Source organism: Heterodontus francisci, chromosome 7 (assembly GCF_036365525.1).
Source record: "Heterodontus francisci isolate sHetFra1 chromosome 7, sHetFra1.hap1, whole genome shotgun sequence".
NCBI classification, from domain to species: Eukaryota; Metazoa; Chordata; class Chondrichthyes; order Heterodontiformes; family Heterodontidae; genus Heterodontus; species Heterodontus francisci.
Window position 1 is genome coordinate 43,072,197 of NC_090377.1, and position 17,936 is coordinate 43,090,132.

The window sequence follows — 17,936 nt, forward strand, 5'->3', positions numbered from 1 at the left end:
TAATTAGGAGACTGAAATGTAAGAGATGATAGAGAGACATGACAAAGTAAGTAGGAACAGAGAACCAGAGGAAGGAGCTAGAGACCAATGTTTCCCTACATTACAAGATGGACTATACTTCATTGGTTGTGAATCGTTTTAGGACATCCTGAGGTTATGAAAGGCACTATGCAAATGCAAGTTCTTTCTTAAAACGCATTAAGCAACAGGGACCAAAGTGAGGGAGTTAAGAAACAAAATGGAGAAAAGTGAAGCACACAATAGGAAACAGAAGTTGAGGGCAAAGAGAAACATAGAAAAGGAAGGAGGAGAGCAAAGGGACAGAAGTGAAAGTAGCGAGCAAGACAAAAGTGAAGAGAGAAACAGTAAAAAGTGAAAAACAGAAGTGAAGGAGAGTGAGAGAAACATAAATTGATGAAGAAATTGAGAGAAATAGAAGTGAAGGAGGAGAGCAAAATAATAGATAAGATAGAGAAACAAAAATGGAGAGTATTAACAAAAAGTGAGGAAGGAGAGAGAGACTATTTTTCAGTGATACCACTACATATTGACACTGTAATGTTGTAGCACTTTCTCTGACTCATGCTATTTAAGTATGTCTAACCTGCTGGGAATGTAGGATCAGTGAATTTATTCTATTTAGTACAGTATAGTTTATCACTACTCTTCTAAAGGCCCTGAAAACTTGATTATAATATGCACTGTATCAACATTTTATTTTCTACAGTATGAATTTCTTGTTTTGTTTAACATAGTGTTCCAAACAGGTCTTCCCGTTATATATGGCAAGACACTTTACGGTTGCTACATTTTAATTTTTAGTACTGTCAGGTACTGACTTGATAATAGATTAACATTCATATTGTGAACACCACCAAGCATGCAATAAGTCTTATTTGTTATAAGGTACTTCCCTTTGCAAGGACAGAGGACAAATAGAGATTAACCAATCTAACCAGAATGGATGTACTCACATTGTTCCTTCAGGCACACAAACTTACCCAGTAATTGAACATAACAGGAACAGTAGAAAGGGCCTGCACAGTTACCCCTGTAAAATAAAATGTTTTTACTTATAAACATGTTTGATTATCTCTATTTCCATTCAATTTTATGTTTCCACAGGTAGCCCAATACTTTTGATTATGAAGTCACCACAGGTAGCCAATACTTGTACTGACACTAATCCAGTGTTACAGGTCTAGCTAATTTCAGCTGAATTCATCTATCCTGCAAGATGTTACTAATAAGTGCAATATTGACACATCTCACAACAGTCCAACAGTGTTACAAATGTAAAGAGCCAATGTCTCCATGAAAATTTATTTGGCAAACCTTTGCTTTAGCTAAGAGAGGACGAACATGAAGGATCATGGGGCACTATTAATATGATGACCTTTGTGTCAGTGATTTGAAGATGCATTTTGATTTATGTAATTTTTATTCCATTACATTAATAATGGGGTTTACCAAATAGTTTTCTTGAAAGTTAGACACCTGTCTAAGATTTGCTGGATGAACTGTGTCTGTTTGTAGGATTATTCTTATAGGATTGTTCTTTTACTATGCTAGGGAACTGAAATTAAAAATAGCCTTAGTATCAGGCTAAGCAAGCATAGCAGACAATGGTATACTGGAAACAAAGATCAATACTTTGTTGGATTTTTAAAATATGTAAGTTAACATGCTAACGAAGTAGGAATTGCTTTGGGGGGGTCGGGTGTGTGTGTGGGGTGGGGGGGGGGGGGGGGGGAGGGGGGGAAGATATTATGAGTTGATCCCCAAAAGTGACCTCTCTGAAAATGTAACTCTGTAGGAATGGAATACATTAAAAAAGAAAAACATGAGTACGACAATTTATTAGTACTAGATAAAATCTAGATACAAAAGTCAGGTAAATAATTGGAAAATTATATATCTTTCTTTATAAATGAAATAAAACATGAGAAAGCTGTTTGGAATGAGAAATGACTTGTTCCTATCACAGACCAGATTCATTCTACCATATCATTGAGTTTACCCCTTTCATGTTTGATGTTCTATGAAGAATTTACCACACAATACATATATCTACCTTTTCAAGCCAAATTTGATTTAATAAATCAAGACAAGTGTTTACCCTTATGTCCATGCAGAATTATTTCTAGAAGGCTAGATCATGTCCAAAATTATTTATTTTGGCCCTAAATTTCCATGATGCAGTCCTGTCATAATTCCTGCAGCATGCAGTGGAAGGGCCAGGAGTAAGACTGGGACCAGATATGCCAGGCCTTGGCTAGTTTCTGTGGAAGCCTAGTTTTGGGCAGCATCTTAGTTCATGCCCAAACAAGGTCACCTGCATCAGAGGAGGCATGGCTGGGACATGGCTGGGACTGGACATTATTTTGGTGGAAGAGAGGTGACAATTACAGCGGGCAAATACCCTCGCTTTTGAAGGGAGACAAGTGGGCCTACCTGGGAATCTAGTCTGGAATCATGTGCTCAATCCCTGAAGAAAAGGTGAGCGGTTTTTGAATTTCGCAGTCCCTTCTAAAGTGGACCCCGAGGTTATTGTAGAAGTCAATATTTGGGAGTCTTGGTATCTGCCAGGAATGGCCATATTCCACCACAAGTTACCAGTCAGGTGGATACCCAAGATATGCGTTCATGGTATGGATATTCGTATTCCACAGAATACTTCATTTGTTGCGGGTTAGTACAGACTAAGATGGTCCCAGATTTGCTCCTTGAAATATTTTGCTAATTACCTGATTTTGCCTGAGACAGTGTTAAGGATGCCCATTGGCAATATTTAAATAAGATGACTTCCCTCTGATCTTGCATAACCTGCAAGTGCATTCTGGCACATCTAACTAGGATGTTAGCCCTAAGGATTTTCAGCCTCATTCTGGTTTACTTTTGTTCCATTACTACTCGTTTCCCTAAAATGAAGAGTTATTGCCTAAGTGGCTATCCTTCACATGTGATGCTATACATTGAATGTCACCAAGATACTTCACTCTGAGCCTGCCACAGCTGAGCTCACCCTGCTTTCATTCAACATCCATGCACATTGATTTGCCAAGAGGTTCATCAAACAGAAATTAGGGGTAAAACTCTGGCTAACCTTTTTTCTTACTTATCACAGGAAAACTGCCTCAGAATAGATCAGATAATTAAATAAAGCATTTTAAGGAACAATCCTGGGCTCACCTTGGGCTGTTCTAATGCTCTATTAGCAACGTATTTGTTGGAATACAAATATATAAGCAAACAAAAATGACAATCAAGAAAAGACCAGATGATCCATCAAGCCTATCCCACACTCATGCTGGCTAGAGCATCATGACTAGACTCTTGTTAACAGTAAAACTTGCAGCAAGTTGTTTACATTCATAGTAACAGATTGTAAATTTGCTATGGTTATTGAGCTGGAGACCTGTCCTTTAGAGTATGTCATAGCTTCTGTTCCCAATTCAGCACCCTTTAAAATATGATTCATAGTAAACACTGAAGATACAGTTTCATGAGTAAACCACTGTTTATTATCTAGATGGATCAATTTGGAGAAATTATCAGCATAATAGATCTTCATTTACCTGATTGATCCATTTGTTGAATCCGTACTTGTGGATCCCAGCAATTTTCTTGTACCACTCTGAAAACGTTGCCGTCTTTCATCAATTTTGCTTCACCCTTTTTATAAACAGCACATTTTAATTGAAGAGTTATAAGTCTGTAGGATACTATTGCTACTGCTTGTAAGATTTGGGTGATCAGGAATGGAGAAATTGTGTGTCAGGCTGTCTTGTGCTGACTGAAGTGCAAATTTCCATTGGAGCTTTACCTCCAACTGAATTGTAATAACTGCAGGCTGGTCATGGAGCAACATTAGTGATATCATTGAAAAATCTGTCGATCAAATGCTTAAACACCTTCTTGTTAGAGACAGAAAAATAGTAGCAGTGTCATGCAGAATGGCAAGACAATTGGGAAATATAAGTAAAACATTATAAGAAACATTATGACAATTAGATAAGAAAAAGAACTGGAAAATATTTTTAACACAATTATGGACATTACAGAATGAGCCAAAGTCAAGCTACATTTCTTTATTTTGCCAGTTTCAAACATTTAATTAACTTTAGAGTGTGTATAACCATACCTCACAGTGATGATGAAGTTGGACCCAACCGTCATATCCATATCGCTAGCAAAAAGAAAAAGCCGTGTTAATTGTATAGATAGGAATAACTTGCATTACACATTACATCACTACATTACAGAAAGGACATAATTGATCTGGAGAGAGTACAGAGGAGATTTACAAGAATGTTGCCAGGGCTCAAAAGTTGCAGCTATGAGGAAAGATTACATAGGCTAAGATTGTTTTCCTTAGAACAGAGGAGGCTGAGGGGTGAAAACTTATGAGGGGCCTAGATAGAGTAGACAGGAAGGACCTGTTTCCCCTAATGGACATGTCAATTACCAGGGGGCACAGATTAAAGGTGACTGGTAAAAGGATTAGAGGGGACATGAGGAAAAACCTTTTCACCCAGAGGGTGGTGGCTGTCTGGAATTCACTGCCAGAAATGGTGGAGAAGGCAGAAACCCTCAATTCTTTTAAAAGGTACTTGGACATGCACCTGAAGTGCTGTAACCTACAAGGCTTTGGACTAGCTGCTGGAAGGTGGACTTGATTGGGCGGCTAGTTTTTTTCGGCCAGCATGGACATGGTGGCTGAATGGCCTTCTTCTGTGCCATAATTTTTCTATGGTTCTTATATAGCACCTTTGCCTTAGAGTAGCCAAAGTGCTTTACAGGCAATTAATTACTCATGGAGTGTAGTTACTGTTATTAACTGCTGTCAGGTAGGCAATTACAGCCATTTTACAGCCTTCCTGCCTCAAGATTCCGTTTAGCAACTTAAGATCTTATCTACCACCCCCAGTTTCTCGAAGACAGCAGATGCTAGTAATGGAGGACGGCTGCATCAGAGCCAGTGAGAACGGAGGAGGTCTGGGCTGGGTGCTTAGTCTAAAGTTTGTTGGATTTTCTATGTTTTCCTCACACTCTGCTATTCTATAGTAAGCATTTATACCTCCCCGAGACTCTTATTTCTTTACTTGTCCCACAATCACTCCCTATTAATTTGCATTATCATCCCTTTTGTCATTTAATCTCCCCTGCCTTCCACACTCTCACAGACCTTCCCTTTTGTTCTTTTCTGCCTCCCCTTGCTTTTAGGCTGTATATTTGTTTAAAAGCTGTTGATATTAACATATTCCGGTTCTGATGAAAGGTCATTGATCATAAACGTTGGCTTCCATTTTAACTCGCATCTCCCTATAATGGGTGAAAGAGGGTCGGGGCAGGGGTGGTCAAATATCTCGCCATTTAAATTTTAAACTGCAGAAAACAGGCCCGGGATAAGCCAACCGGGGCCTAGTTAACATACCAAGTCATGACCTGATCACGGTGCTACAATATGTTAATGAAGCCCTGCTGTTAAGATCGTAGTGCCTTCATGTCCCCAGCCTTGCAGGATTTTTCCGGCTCTACTGTGCTCCTCCACATCCACCCTGTAAACATCAGGGTCCTTAACTCTGTTTCTGTTGCCACAGATGCTGCCTGACCTGTTAAGTGCATTCAGCATCATCTGTTTTATTTGGGGAGCTGTCTTATCCTTCTTTCATGAGTGATATGTGATTTATTTTACTTACCCACAACAAGAATTTTGGTTTAAAATCTCATCCAAAACACAGCATTTCTTACAGTACAGTATTCCCTCAGTACTGTACTGAGGTGTGAGCCAAGATTTTGTGTTCAAGTTATTGCACAAGATATTGACGGAATGTGGCAAATTGAATAGAAAGTAGATTAAAGGATAGAAAACAGAGATTAATTGTTAAATCGGCAAGATAGAGTGGTGCGCCCTTTTGATGCCAGCAGCTCGCTTGTAAAATTCAAATGAAATCTGAACTGAAATTGGTTTGGGGTCTCCATACTGTGGCCTTGGGCAGGTGTCATGACTGATATCATGTCCGAATGGGCCTGACTCTTTCCCAAGGAGTTAATATGCATTTCAGAGGTGAAGCATTGAATTCCTCAAACACTCTGAACAACAAACCCTGGTCAGGACTTCAACATCTTTGATGTGATATTGATTTTGTTCGGATTTGCTGAGTCACCTTCTCTCATTTTAAATGCATTCGTATTTTTATCAGCAGGTGCTGAAATCAGTTTGTGTTCCCAATTGTTAAGCTATTTTATGACATTAGGGAAAACTATTAGCATATTTAAGTACGATATCTAAATGTGATTGTAGAATGTTAAATGTCAAAAGGCATTCCATAACAATGACACCTTTAGCTAAATAATGTTAGATGTGTTTTATTAAATATTATGGATTAATTTTTTGTTTTTGTGAATACTTAGGTAAGTAAAAAAACAATTTTTGTATTATCAACTTTATTCCAATTTCCACCCTTCTCTCACCTTTACATGGTCCATCTCCAACAGTTCCCTTCCCTTCCTCGACTTCTCTGTCTCCATCTCTGGGGGTAGGCTGTCTGCTAATATTCATTAGAAGCCCACCGACTCCCACAGCTACCTCGACTACACTTCTTCACACCCTGCCTCCTGTAAGGACTCCATTCCATTCTCCCAGTTTCTCCATCACCGACGCATCTGATCTGATGATGCAGCCTTCCACAACAGCGCTTCTAGTATGTCTTCCTTTTTCCTCAACCAAGGAGTTCCCCCTACTGTGGTTGACAGGGCCTTCAACCGTGTCTGGCCCATTTCCCGCATTTCTGCCCTCTCCCCTTTCCCTCCCTCCCTGAACCGCAATAGGGTTCCCCTTGTCCTCACTTTTCACCCCACCAGCCTCCACATCCATAGGATAATCCTCTGTCATTTCCGCCACCTCCAGTGTGATTCCACCACCAAACACATCTTCCCCTCCCCTCTCCTGTCAGCATTCTGAAGGGATAATTTCCTCTGCGACACCCTGGTCCACTTCTCCATTACCCCCGACACTTTGGCACCTTCCCATGCAATCGCAGAAGGTGTAATACCTGCCCTTTTACCTCCTCTCTCCTCGCTATCCAAGGCCCCAAACACTCCTTTCAGGTGAAGCAGCGATTTACTTGTACTTCTTTCAATTTAGTATACTGTATGCACTGCTCACAATGTGGTCTCCTCTACATTGGGGAGACCAAAAGCAGACTGGGTGACCGCTTTGCGGAACACCTCCACTCAGTCTGAAAGCATGACCCCGAGCTTCCGATTGCTTGGCATTTCAACACTCCCCCCTGCTCTCATGCCAACATTTCTGTCTTTGGCCTGCTCCAGTGTTCCAGTGAACAGCAACGCAAGCTCAAGGGGCAGCACCTGATCTTTCAATTAGACACTCAATAGCCTTGTGGACTGAACATTGAGTTCAATAACTTCAGAGCATGACTGGCCTTTTTTTAATATTTTATTTTTTAACCATGTGCCTGCTTTTCATGTAGTCAGAGCTGCTCATTATTCCATTATTAACACTCTCTCTGGACTAATGCTTTGTCTTTCACCACATGCTTTGCTTTTGTCCCAGGACAGCTTTGTTATTTAATCTCTCTTGCCCTGTGCCCTATCAAACACCTTCCCCTTTGTTCTTTCTCCCACTCCCCTCCCCTTCACTTGCTTAAAACCTAATTCTTTTCTAACCTTTGCCAGTTCTGATGAAAGGTCACTGACCTGAAATGTTAACTTTGCTATTCTCTCCACAGATGCTGCCAGACCTGCTCAGTATTTCCAGCACTTTTTGTTTTTATTTCAGATTTCCAGCACCTGCAGTATTTTGCTTTTAATTTTTGTATTGGGTCTTATTCAAATGCCATGACAACATAAATCTTATGCTTTAAATTATATTAATAGCAGGTATTAATGATAATGTGAACAGTCAAAATGCCAGTTAGTCAACAAGCAAGTTGGCATTCTGTATGTTCTATTTTTTTAAAAAACAGCTTTGTTTCATACAAACATTTACCTTTTTCCTCCAAACTTAATGATACTTTTTTGATATAATTGTTGACATAGGAAGGTGTAAGTATGCAGAAAGTTCTGAATAAATCTACTTCTTTATATATATTATATATATATATAGAGAGAGAGTGAGAGAGAGTTTACAAACTGGACAGTGAAAAAACAAATGATATATTTTTCCCTCTTTTGAACAAAATGAAGTACTTCCTGTGCGTTCAATAGTCCCAATATTTATGGGGAGCCATGAGGGAGTGGAGGAGCATGGTTGTGGAGGGGGGGTGGGGGGAACCTGGCCATCCCAGGAATGTGGAAATCCTGCTGAATTTGACAGCAGGGCCTCATTATCATTTTTTATTCCATCTCCCACCCAGCAGCTGGACAGAATGACAGGCAGGCCAGCTGTCGAGTGGAAAGCCAGTGGTAGAAGGCCATAGCTAGGGACCATATGGAGACAGTCCCTGGCAATTGCAAAAGATTGGGGAATGGTGAGGGTGCTCAAAGCATGGCAATCAAGAGGGAGGGAGGGAGTTAAAGATTGCGGGCTTGCAGGGAGAGTTGGTCGATCATGGCAGAGAGCAGAGACCATGATCGACAATAGGTTTGCTTGAGGGTCGGGGGGAGCATTCCTGCTCCTCCTGGCTCACAACCGGTGCTTTAAAAAGCACTTACCTGCTAAATGCAGCTTCCCCTGTCTCCATTTGGCTACTGGGTTTTCTGAGTCTTTTCCTGCTTTTCTTGCTATATATTGATGACCTAGACCTGGATGTACAGGGCACAATTTCAAAATTTGCAGATGACAAAAAACTTGGAAGTATTGTGAACTGTGAGGAGGATAGTGATAAACTTCAAGAGGACATAGACTGGCTGAAGGAATGGACAGACAGGTGGCAGATGAAATTTAATGCAGAGGAGCGTGAAGTGATTCATTTTGGTAGGAAGAATAAGGAGAAGCAATAGAAAATAAAGTGTATAATTCTAAAGTGGGTGCAGGAACAGAAGTATCTGGAGTATGTACATAAATAGAGTCATAGAGTCGTACAGCACAGAAACAGGCCCTTCGGCCCACCGCGTCCATGCCGACCATAATGCCTATCTATACTAATCCCACCTGCCTGCATTAATTCCATATCCCTCTATGCCTTGCTCATTCAATTACCTGTCCAGATGACTCTTAAATGTTGCTACTGTTCCTGCCTCCACCACCTCCTCTGGCAGCTCATTCCAGATACCCACTATTCTTTGTGTGAAAAATGTACCCCTTTGATCTCCTTTAAACCTCCTCCCTCTCACCTTAAATTTCTGCCCTCACGTTTTAGTCAACCCTACCATGGGAAACAGACTCTGGCTATCTACCCTATCTATGCCTCTCATAATTTTATATACCTCTATCATGTCCCCTCTCAGCCTCCTTCGCTCCAGGGAAAACAGACCCAGCCTATCCAATCTCTCTTTAAAACTCAAGCCCTCCACACCAGGCAACATCCTTGTGAATCTTTTCTGCATCCTCTCTAGCTTAATCACATCTTTCCTGTAGTGCGGCGACCAGGACTGCACACAGTACTCCAAATGCGGCCTAACCAATGTTATGTACAACTGTAACATGACTCCCAACGTTATGTGCAACTGTAACATGACATCCCAACTCTTGTACTCAATGCCTCAGCCGATGAAGGCAAGCATGCCATATGCCTTCTTCACCACCCTGTCTACCTGTGTTGCCACTTTCAAGGAACTATGTACTTGCACCCCAAGGTCTCTCTGCTCAACAACACTCCCCAGGGCCTGCCCTGTATATGTCCTGCCCTGGTTTAACTTCCCAAAATGCATCACTTCACACTTGTCTGCGTTAAATTTCATTTGCCAATCCCTTGCCCACTTCCCCAGTTGATCTATATCCTGTTGTAACCTTAGACAACCTTCTTCACTGTCCACTATGCCACCAATTTTAGTGTCATCTGCAAACTTACTAATCATGCCCCCTACAGTCACATCCAAGTCATTAATATATATGACAAACAACAGAGGGCCCAGCACTGATCCCTGCGGCACACCACTGGTCACCGGCCTCCAATCTGAAAAACAACCCTCCACTACCACCCTCTGCCACCTATCACCAAGCCAATTTTGTATCCAATTTGCTAGCTCACCCTGGATCCCATGAGTTCGAACCGTCTGGACCAGCCTACCATGCGGGACCTTGCCAAAGGCCTTGTTAAAGTCCATGTAGACAACGTCCATCGCCCTGCCCTCATCAATCCTCTTGGTCACCTCCTCGAAAAACTCAATCAAATTTGTGAGACATGATTTCCCACGCACAAAGCCATGCTGACTATCCCTAATCAGACCATGCCTTTCCAGATGCATATAAATCCTGTCTCTCAGAATCCCTTCCAATAACTTTCCCACCACTGATGTAAGGCTCACTGGCCTGTAGTTCCCTGGCTTATTCCTGCTGCCCTTCTTAAACAAAGGCACAATATTAGCTATCCTCCAGTCTTCCGGTACCTCACCTGTGGCTAACGATGATACAAAAATCTCTGCAGGGCCCCAGCAATCTCCTCCCTTACTTCCATAGCATCCTAGGATACACCTGGTCAGGCCCTGGGGATTTATCCACCTTAATGTGTTTCAAAACCTCCAACACCTCCTCCTTTGTAATGTAGATATGCTCCAGGATATCACTGTTCCCTCCCTTGAACTCACTAGCTTCCATGACCTTCTCCACGGTAAATACGGATGAGAAATATTCATTTAAGACCTCGCCCATTTCCTGTGGCTTCACACATAGATTGCCACACTGATCCTTAAGGGGACCTACTCTCTCCCTAGCTACCCTTTTACTCTTAATATACTTATAGAATCTTTTAGGATTCTCCTTTATCTTATCTGCCAGGGAAATCTCATGGCCCCTTTTCACCCTCCTAATTTCCTTCTTAAGTGTAGTCCTACATCCCCTATACTCCTCGAGGGACTCGCTCGATCCCAGCTGTCGATAGCTGACATATGCCTCTTTCTTTGTCACATTGGAACATTGAGCTGCCAGTCCTGCCCATCCCTCAACCATGTTTCCACAATAGCTATAATATCACAATCCCATATACCGATCCATGCTCTGAGTTCAAATCATTGAGGGTGGCAGGGCAGGTTGAGAAAGCAATTCGTAAAGCATATGAGATCCGAGGTTTTATGAATAAGGGCATAGAGTAAAACAGCAAGGAGCAAAGAAAGAGCTAAACAATCCCACAACCAACAGATCAGATCCAACCTGTGCAGTCCTGCCACATCCAGTCGTGAATGGTGGTGGACAATTCAACAAGGAACAGGAGGAGGAGGTTCCACAGATGATGGGGAAGCCCAGCACATCAGTGCAAAAGAAAAGGCTGAAGGATTCCCAACCATCTTCAGCCAGAAGTGCCGAGCGGAAGATCCATCTCGGCCTCCTCCTGAGCTCCCCATCATCACAGATGCCAGTCTTCAGTCAATCCGATTCACTCCATGTGATATCAAGAAATGGCTGAAGGCACTGGATACTGCAAAGGCTATGGGTCCTGACAACATCCCGCTGTAGTACTGAAAACTTGTGCTCCAGAACTAGCCATGTCCCTAGCCAAGCTGTTCCAGTACAGCTACAACACTGGCATCTACCCAACAACGTGGAAAATTGCCCAGGTATGCCCCATCCACAAAACGCACGACAATTCCAATCTGGCCAATTACTGCCCCATCAGTCTACCCCCGATCATCACAAAGTGATGGAAAGGGTCGTCGGCAGTACTATCAAGTGGCACTTAAACAGCAGTAACCTGCTCACTGATGCTCAGTTTGGGTTCCACCAGGACCACTCGTTTCCTGCCCTCATTACAGCCTTTGTCCAAACCTGGACAAAAGAGCTGAACTCAAAAGGTGAGGTGAGAGTGATTGCCCTGGATATCAAGACAGCATTTGACCAAACGTGGCATCAAGGACCCCTAGCCAAACTGTAGTCAATGGGACTCAAGGGGAAAACTCCCCACTGGTTGGAGTCATACCTAGCACAAAGGAAGATAGTTGAGGTTGTTGAAGGCTAATCATTTCAGTACAAGGATATTGCTGCAGGAGTTCCTCAGGGTAGTGTCCTAGGTCCAACCATCTTCAGCTGCTTCATCAATGACCTTCATTCCTTCATAAGGTCAGAAGTGGGGATATTCACTGATGATTGTATGATGGTCATATCATTTGCAACTCCTCAGATACTGAAGCAGTCCGTGTCCATATGCAGCAAGAATTGGACAACATTCAGGCTTGGGCTAACAGTGGCAAGTAACATCCATGCCACACGAGTGCCAGGCAATGACCATCTCCAATAAGAGAGAATCCAAACATCTCCCCTTGACATTCAATGGCATTACCATTGCTAAATCCCCCACTATCAACATCCGGGGGTTACCATTGACCAGAAACTGAACTGGAGCAGCCACATAAATATTGTGGCTACAACAGCAGGTCAGAAGCTGGGAATTCTGTGGCGAGTAACTCATCTCCTGATGCCCCAAAGCCTTCCCACCATCTACAATGTAAAAGTCAGGAGTGGGATGGAATACTCTCCACTTACCTGGATGAGTGCAGCTCCAACAACACTCAAGAAGCTCGACACCATCCAGGACAAAGCAGCCCTCTTGATCGACCCCATCCACCGCCTTAAACATTCACTCCCTTCACCACTAACACACAGTGGCAGCTGTGTGTACCATCTACAAGATGCACTGCAGCAACTCACCAAGCCTCCTTTGACAGCACCTTCCAAACCCGCAACCTCTTCCACTGAGAAGAATAAGGGCAGCAGGTGCATAGGAACACCACCACCTGCAAATTCCCCTCCAAATCATACACCGTCCTGACTTGGAACTATATTGCCGTTCCTTCACTGTTGCTGGATCAAAATCCTGGAACTCCCTCCTGAAAGCACTGTGGGTGTACCCACACCAGATGGACTGTAGCGATTCAAGAAGACCGCTTGCCATCACCTTCTCAAGGGCCAATTATGGATGGGCAACAAATGTTGGATAATGAACTGAAGAGAAAAAATTTGCAGGGCTATGAGAAAAGCCAGGGGAGTGGGATAGGTGAGTTGCTCTTGCAGAGAGCCAGCGTGGACAGGATGGGCTGAATGGCCTCATTCTTTGCTGTAACAATTCTATGATTCTAGAATTCTGATTCCTGGGATTTCCGACCAGCGAGTGTTAAATTTAAATCAGGCTCCCAACTGCACGGTGGAAGCCTAATTTAAATATTGTAATGTTCCTCGAAAGCGGGACACAAACACAACCTCTTGCTGTAAATTTGGCAGCAGTGAGCTGGGGTTGAGTTACACATTTTAGAATTTTTTACTCCTCTCCTGCCTGTCATGGGGCTGGGGCGGTGGGAATGGTGGGGGGAGCGGGGACAATGGATATGTTTGTGAAGATCAGGAATGGAAAATCAGCTGCAATATGTTCAAATGTGCATTTTGAATTGTGCACCTGAATTATAACATCATTGTGCATGTGCACTTTTCAAGTGTTCTTGATTGCATATTCTCTTTGGAGTGCTGAATCTTGACTGTTTGATAGCATTCCCTGATTTCAGCACGATGTCATTGCACGTTTCTAGAACTTTGGCCTTGTCTCAATTGCAGCTGATCTCCTCTGCATTATCCTGCTCCATTCTCATATGGATTCAACATTATGATAAGCTGTCAGTTCCGATGAAGGGTCACTGACCCGAAACGTTAACTCTGCTTCTCTTTCCACAGATGCTGCCAGACCTGCTGAGTGGTTCCAGCATTTCTTGTTTTTATTTATGATAAGCTCCTGTTGCCTCCACAATGCTATTTTTAATCTCACACAAAAATGCTACTACATCAAGGTTTGTTGAGCCTCGGTGCTGAATGCCATTATGTTGCCTCATTATCACCTGACTTGAACAAATCATTATCAGATTGAGAATCTTTATTTAAACCAAGGGTGGTTCTATCCTTCTGTTTTGTCACAACCAGTGATACTACCAATTAAACAAGTCTTTGTCCAAAATATATTCAGTGTTTATCTTCACTCTAGGCATACTACCGTGGAATCTCCCTGCTCAGCATAGTGGGGAAAATCTTTGCTCGAGTCGCTCTGAACAGGCTCCAGAAGCTGGCCAAGCGCGTCTACTCTGAAGCACAGTGTGGCTTTCGTGCAGAGAGATCGACCGTTGACATGCTGTTCTCCCTTCGTTAGATACAGGAGAAATGCCGTGAACAACAGATGCCCCTCTACATTGCTTTCATTGATCTCACCAAAGCCTTTGACCTCGTCAGCAGACGTGGTCTCTTCAGACTACTAGAAAAGATCGGATGCCCACCAAAGCTACTAAGTATCATCACCTCATTCCATGACAATATGAAAGGCACAATTCAACATGGTGGCTCCTCATCAGAGCCCTTTCCTATCCTGAGTGGCGTGAAACAGGGCTGTGTTCTCGCACCCACACTTATTGGGATTTTCTTCTCCCTGCTGCTTTCACATGCGTTCAAGTCCTCTGAAGAAGGAATTTTCCTCCACACAAGATCAGGGGGCAGGTTGTTCAACCTTGCCCGTCTAAGAGCGAAGTCCAAAGTACGGAAAGTCCTCATCAGGGAACTCCTCTTTGTTGACGAGGCTGCTTTAACATCTCACACTGAAGAGTGCCTGTAGAGTCTCATCGACAGGTTTGCGGCTGCCTGCAATGAATTTGGCCTAACCATCAGCCTCAAGAAAACGAACATCATGGGGCAGGACGTCAGTAATGCTCCATCCATCAATATTGGCAACCACGCTCTGGAAGTGGTTCAAGAGTTCACCTACCTAGGCTCAACTATCACCAGTAACCTGTCTCTAGATGCAGAAATCAACAAGCGCATGGGTAAGGCTTCCACTGCTATGTCCAGACTGGGCAAGAGGGTGTGGGAAAATGGCGCACTGACACGGAACACAAAAGTCCGAGTGTATCAGGCCTGTGTCCTCAATACCTTGCTCTATGGCAGTGAGGCCTGGACAACGTATGCCAGCCAAGAGCGACGTCTCAATTCATTCCATCTTCGCTGCCTCCGGAGAATACTAGGCATCAGGTGGCAGGACCGTATCTCCAACACAGAAATCCTTAAGGCGGCCAACATCCCCAGCTTGTACACACTACTGAGTCAGCAGCGCTTGACATGGCTTGGCCATGTGAGCCGCATGGAAGATGGCAGGATCCCCAAAGACACATTGTACAGCGAGCTCGCCACTGGTATCAGACCCACCGGCCGTCCACGTCTCTGCTTTAAAGACGTCTGCAAACGCGACATGAAATCCTGTGACATTGATCACAAGTCGTGGGAGTCAGTTGTCAGCGTTCGCCAGAGCTGGCGGGCAACCATAAAGACAGGGCTAAAATGTGGCGAGTCGATGAGACTTAGTAGTTGGCAGGAAAAAAGACAGAGGCGCAAGGGGAGAGCCAACTGTGCAACAGCCCCGACAAACAAATTTCTCTGCAGCACCTGTGGAAGAGCCTGTCACTCTAGAATTGGCCTTTATAGCCACTCCAGGCACTGCTTCACAAACCACTGACCACCTCCAGGCGCGTATCCATTGTCTCTCGAGATAAGGAGGCCCAAAAGAAGGCTTCATACAGTGATCTTTCAGTGCTTTACTTACTTTACATATTTATTTCCTTTTACTTCCAAGATTTTGTTTACTCTGATTGTTAACATGGCCTCTATTGTTCAATATTTCTCAAAAATAGGAAACAATATAACTGGACTGTTACCTGTTTCAGATTGGGCCATTCCTTGGGCAGGATGTGGCAGTGTAGGTCTATCTTCATTCTTGTACAACAAGCAGTTTAACTATAAAATCAAACACTGTGTTATTGTTGACCTCTGGAATGACTCATTCGATTTAATCCCACCTTCTTTTGAGAGGTGTACCAGTTCAGTAGCCAATCACAGTTCAAGTAAACTTTCACTTGCAGTAAACTGCAAACTGATCATTAAAGGGCAAAGTACAATATAGAAGCAGAGACAACATACACATTTGTAACTGAAAGGAAAAGTATTTTAAGTATGATAGCTTTTTACTGGAAAATGCAAACTTACTGCATTTGTCCAAAATACTTAATGTGGCATATTCAACTAATGTTCACACTTTGATGTTCCAGAAATATTGTCGGGTTAATATTGTATTTATTAAACATTTAAATACAATTAAGAGTACAGACAGAGATATGAGTGGCTATAGATTTCCTAAAATGTGGATTGGTGTATAAGAGTATGCAGGAAAACAGAGTAGAGCTGCAGGCACAAGTTGCCACATGGGCCTCTGATATAGTGGTGACAACAGAGACCTGGCTCAAAGGAGGGGAGGATTGGGAATTTCATGTTCCTGGCTAGAAGATAATCATGAAAGACAGGGAAGGAAAAAGGAAGCTGGGAGATTGGCAGTATTGATCAAAGAAGCGATTAAAGCACTGGAAAGGGATGATGTGGTTCAGGGGTCAAGATAGAAACTATTTGGCTAAAATGAAAGAACAATAGAGTGCCTAATCTGCAACTGAATATATACAATAGGCCACCAAATAGTGGGAAGGAGATACAGACATGTGGCAGATGAAATTTAATGCAGAGAAATGTGAAGTGATACATTTTGGTAGGAAGAATGAGGAGAGGCAATATAAAATAAAGGATACAATTCTAAAAGGGATGCAGGAGCTGTAGGACCTGCGGGTATCTGCACAAGACCTTGAAGGTGGCCGGATGGATTGAGAAAGCAGTTGATAAGGCATATGGGATCCTGGGCTTTATAAATCGAGGCATAGAGTACAAAAGCAAGGAAGTTATGGTGAACCTTACTAAAACACTTGTTCGGCCTCAACTGGAGTATTGTGTTCAATTGTGAACATCACACTTTAGGAAGGATGTGAAGGCATTAAAGTGGGTGCAAAAAATATTTACAAGAATGGTTCCAGGGATGAGGGACTTCAGTTATGTGCATAGATTGGAGAAGCTGGGGCTGGGGCTGTTCTCCTTAGAAAAGAGATGGTTCAGAGGAGATTTGACAGAGATGTTCAAAATTATGTCAGTGCTGCACACCCTCCATAATTCTATGAGGTTTCAGTACTATCCCACTCTCCGGCCGCTCACTTCCCTCCATCCCCTGCTCTCCGACCCCTCCAGACACTAGCTCTACGCCACGGGCCGCTTCCCTCCTGTTCGCCACTCGCTCCTACATTGCCCTGTCACCCCTCATGGCCTGCTTTACTTCTTCAGGCAGAGTGAGTGGCCAAGAGGAGGGAAGCGGCCCACGGCCTAGAGCTAGCGTCTGGAGGGATTGGGTAGTGGGGGAAGCAGGGAGTGAGCCGCCCGGAGAGCGGGGTGGGGGGGGGGTGGGGAATGGGGAGCGAGTGGCCTGGCGTGAGTGGCCGAGGGGCAAGAACGTTTTTCTGCGCCTGCGCCAGTTAGTCTTGGCAAGACAAGGCGTAGGCTGTGCATGCGCAGCATCTCAGTGCGCGGGAGACCATTTGCGCACGTGCATAGCTTAGAGTGCTCTGATGACTCCAGTGGGCTGCTGCGTTGTCAGGAGTCACTTTGAAGAAGCTATTCGTAAGAATTTCCAGCAAAATTCTAAGGTAAGGTTCCAACCGATGAAATTAATATTTTCCCATTTGGCATGTGAGTTTCCATGACAAGAAGATTGTTACGAATATAGGAAAAATTAGCTTGCAGTATTTCTTTAAACTAAAGAATGACAGTAGAACTAGAGAATATGTGTTTGAACTAGTACAATGTAACTTTAGAACTGACATAAGGAAATCCTTCTTGAGTATTGCTGAAAATAGAGACATGTTGTCGAAGCCTTTTGACTTGCACTCATCAGGACAATCTGCAAGCACACCAATGTAAGGGAAAGCAA

General features: G+C 43.3%; 1 protein-coding gene across 4 annotated transcripts in view; it reads right to left on the reverse strand.

Annotated features, from left to right (window-relative positions):
• The window catches only part of acmsd (aminocarboxymuconate semialdehyde decarboxylase), a 47,586-nt gene extending 31,683 nt beyond the window's left edge, over positions 1–15,903 (reverse strand). For 2 of the 4 annotated variants that reach the window (XM_068035079.1, XM_068035078.1), the window contains exons 1-4: positions 15,796–15,903; positions 4,145–4,189; positions 3,579–3,675; positions 1,002–1,051 (exon numbers count right to left, since the gene is read on the reverse strand). In XM_068035079.1, coding sequence (XP_067891180.1) covers positions 1,002–1,051; positions 3,579–3,675; positions 4,145–4,189; positions 15,796–15,852 — 249 coding nt within the window. In that variant the 5' untranslated portion in view covers positions 15,853–15,903. Of the gene's footprint in view, positions 1–1,001; positions 1,052–3,578; positions 3,676–4,144; positions 4,190–8,679; positions 8,770–15,795 lie in introns of all 4 variants that reach the window. The other 2 variants (XM_068035080.1, XM_068035081.1) reach the window with 2 other exon arrangements.
• Positions 15,904–17,936: the final 2,033 nt, after the last annotated feature.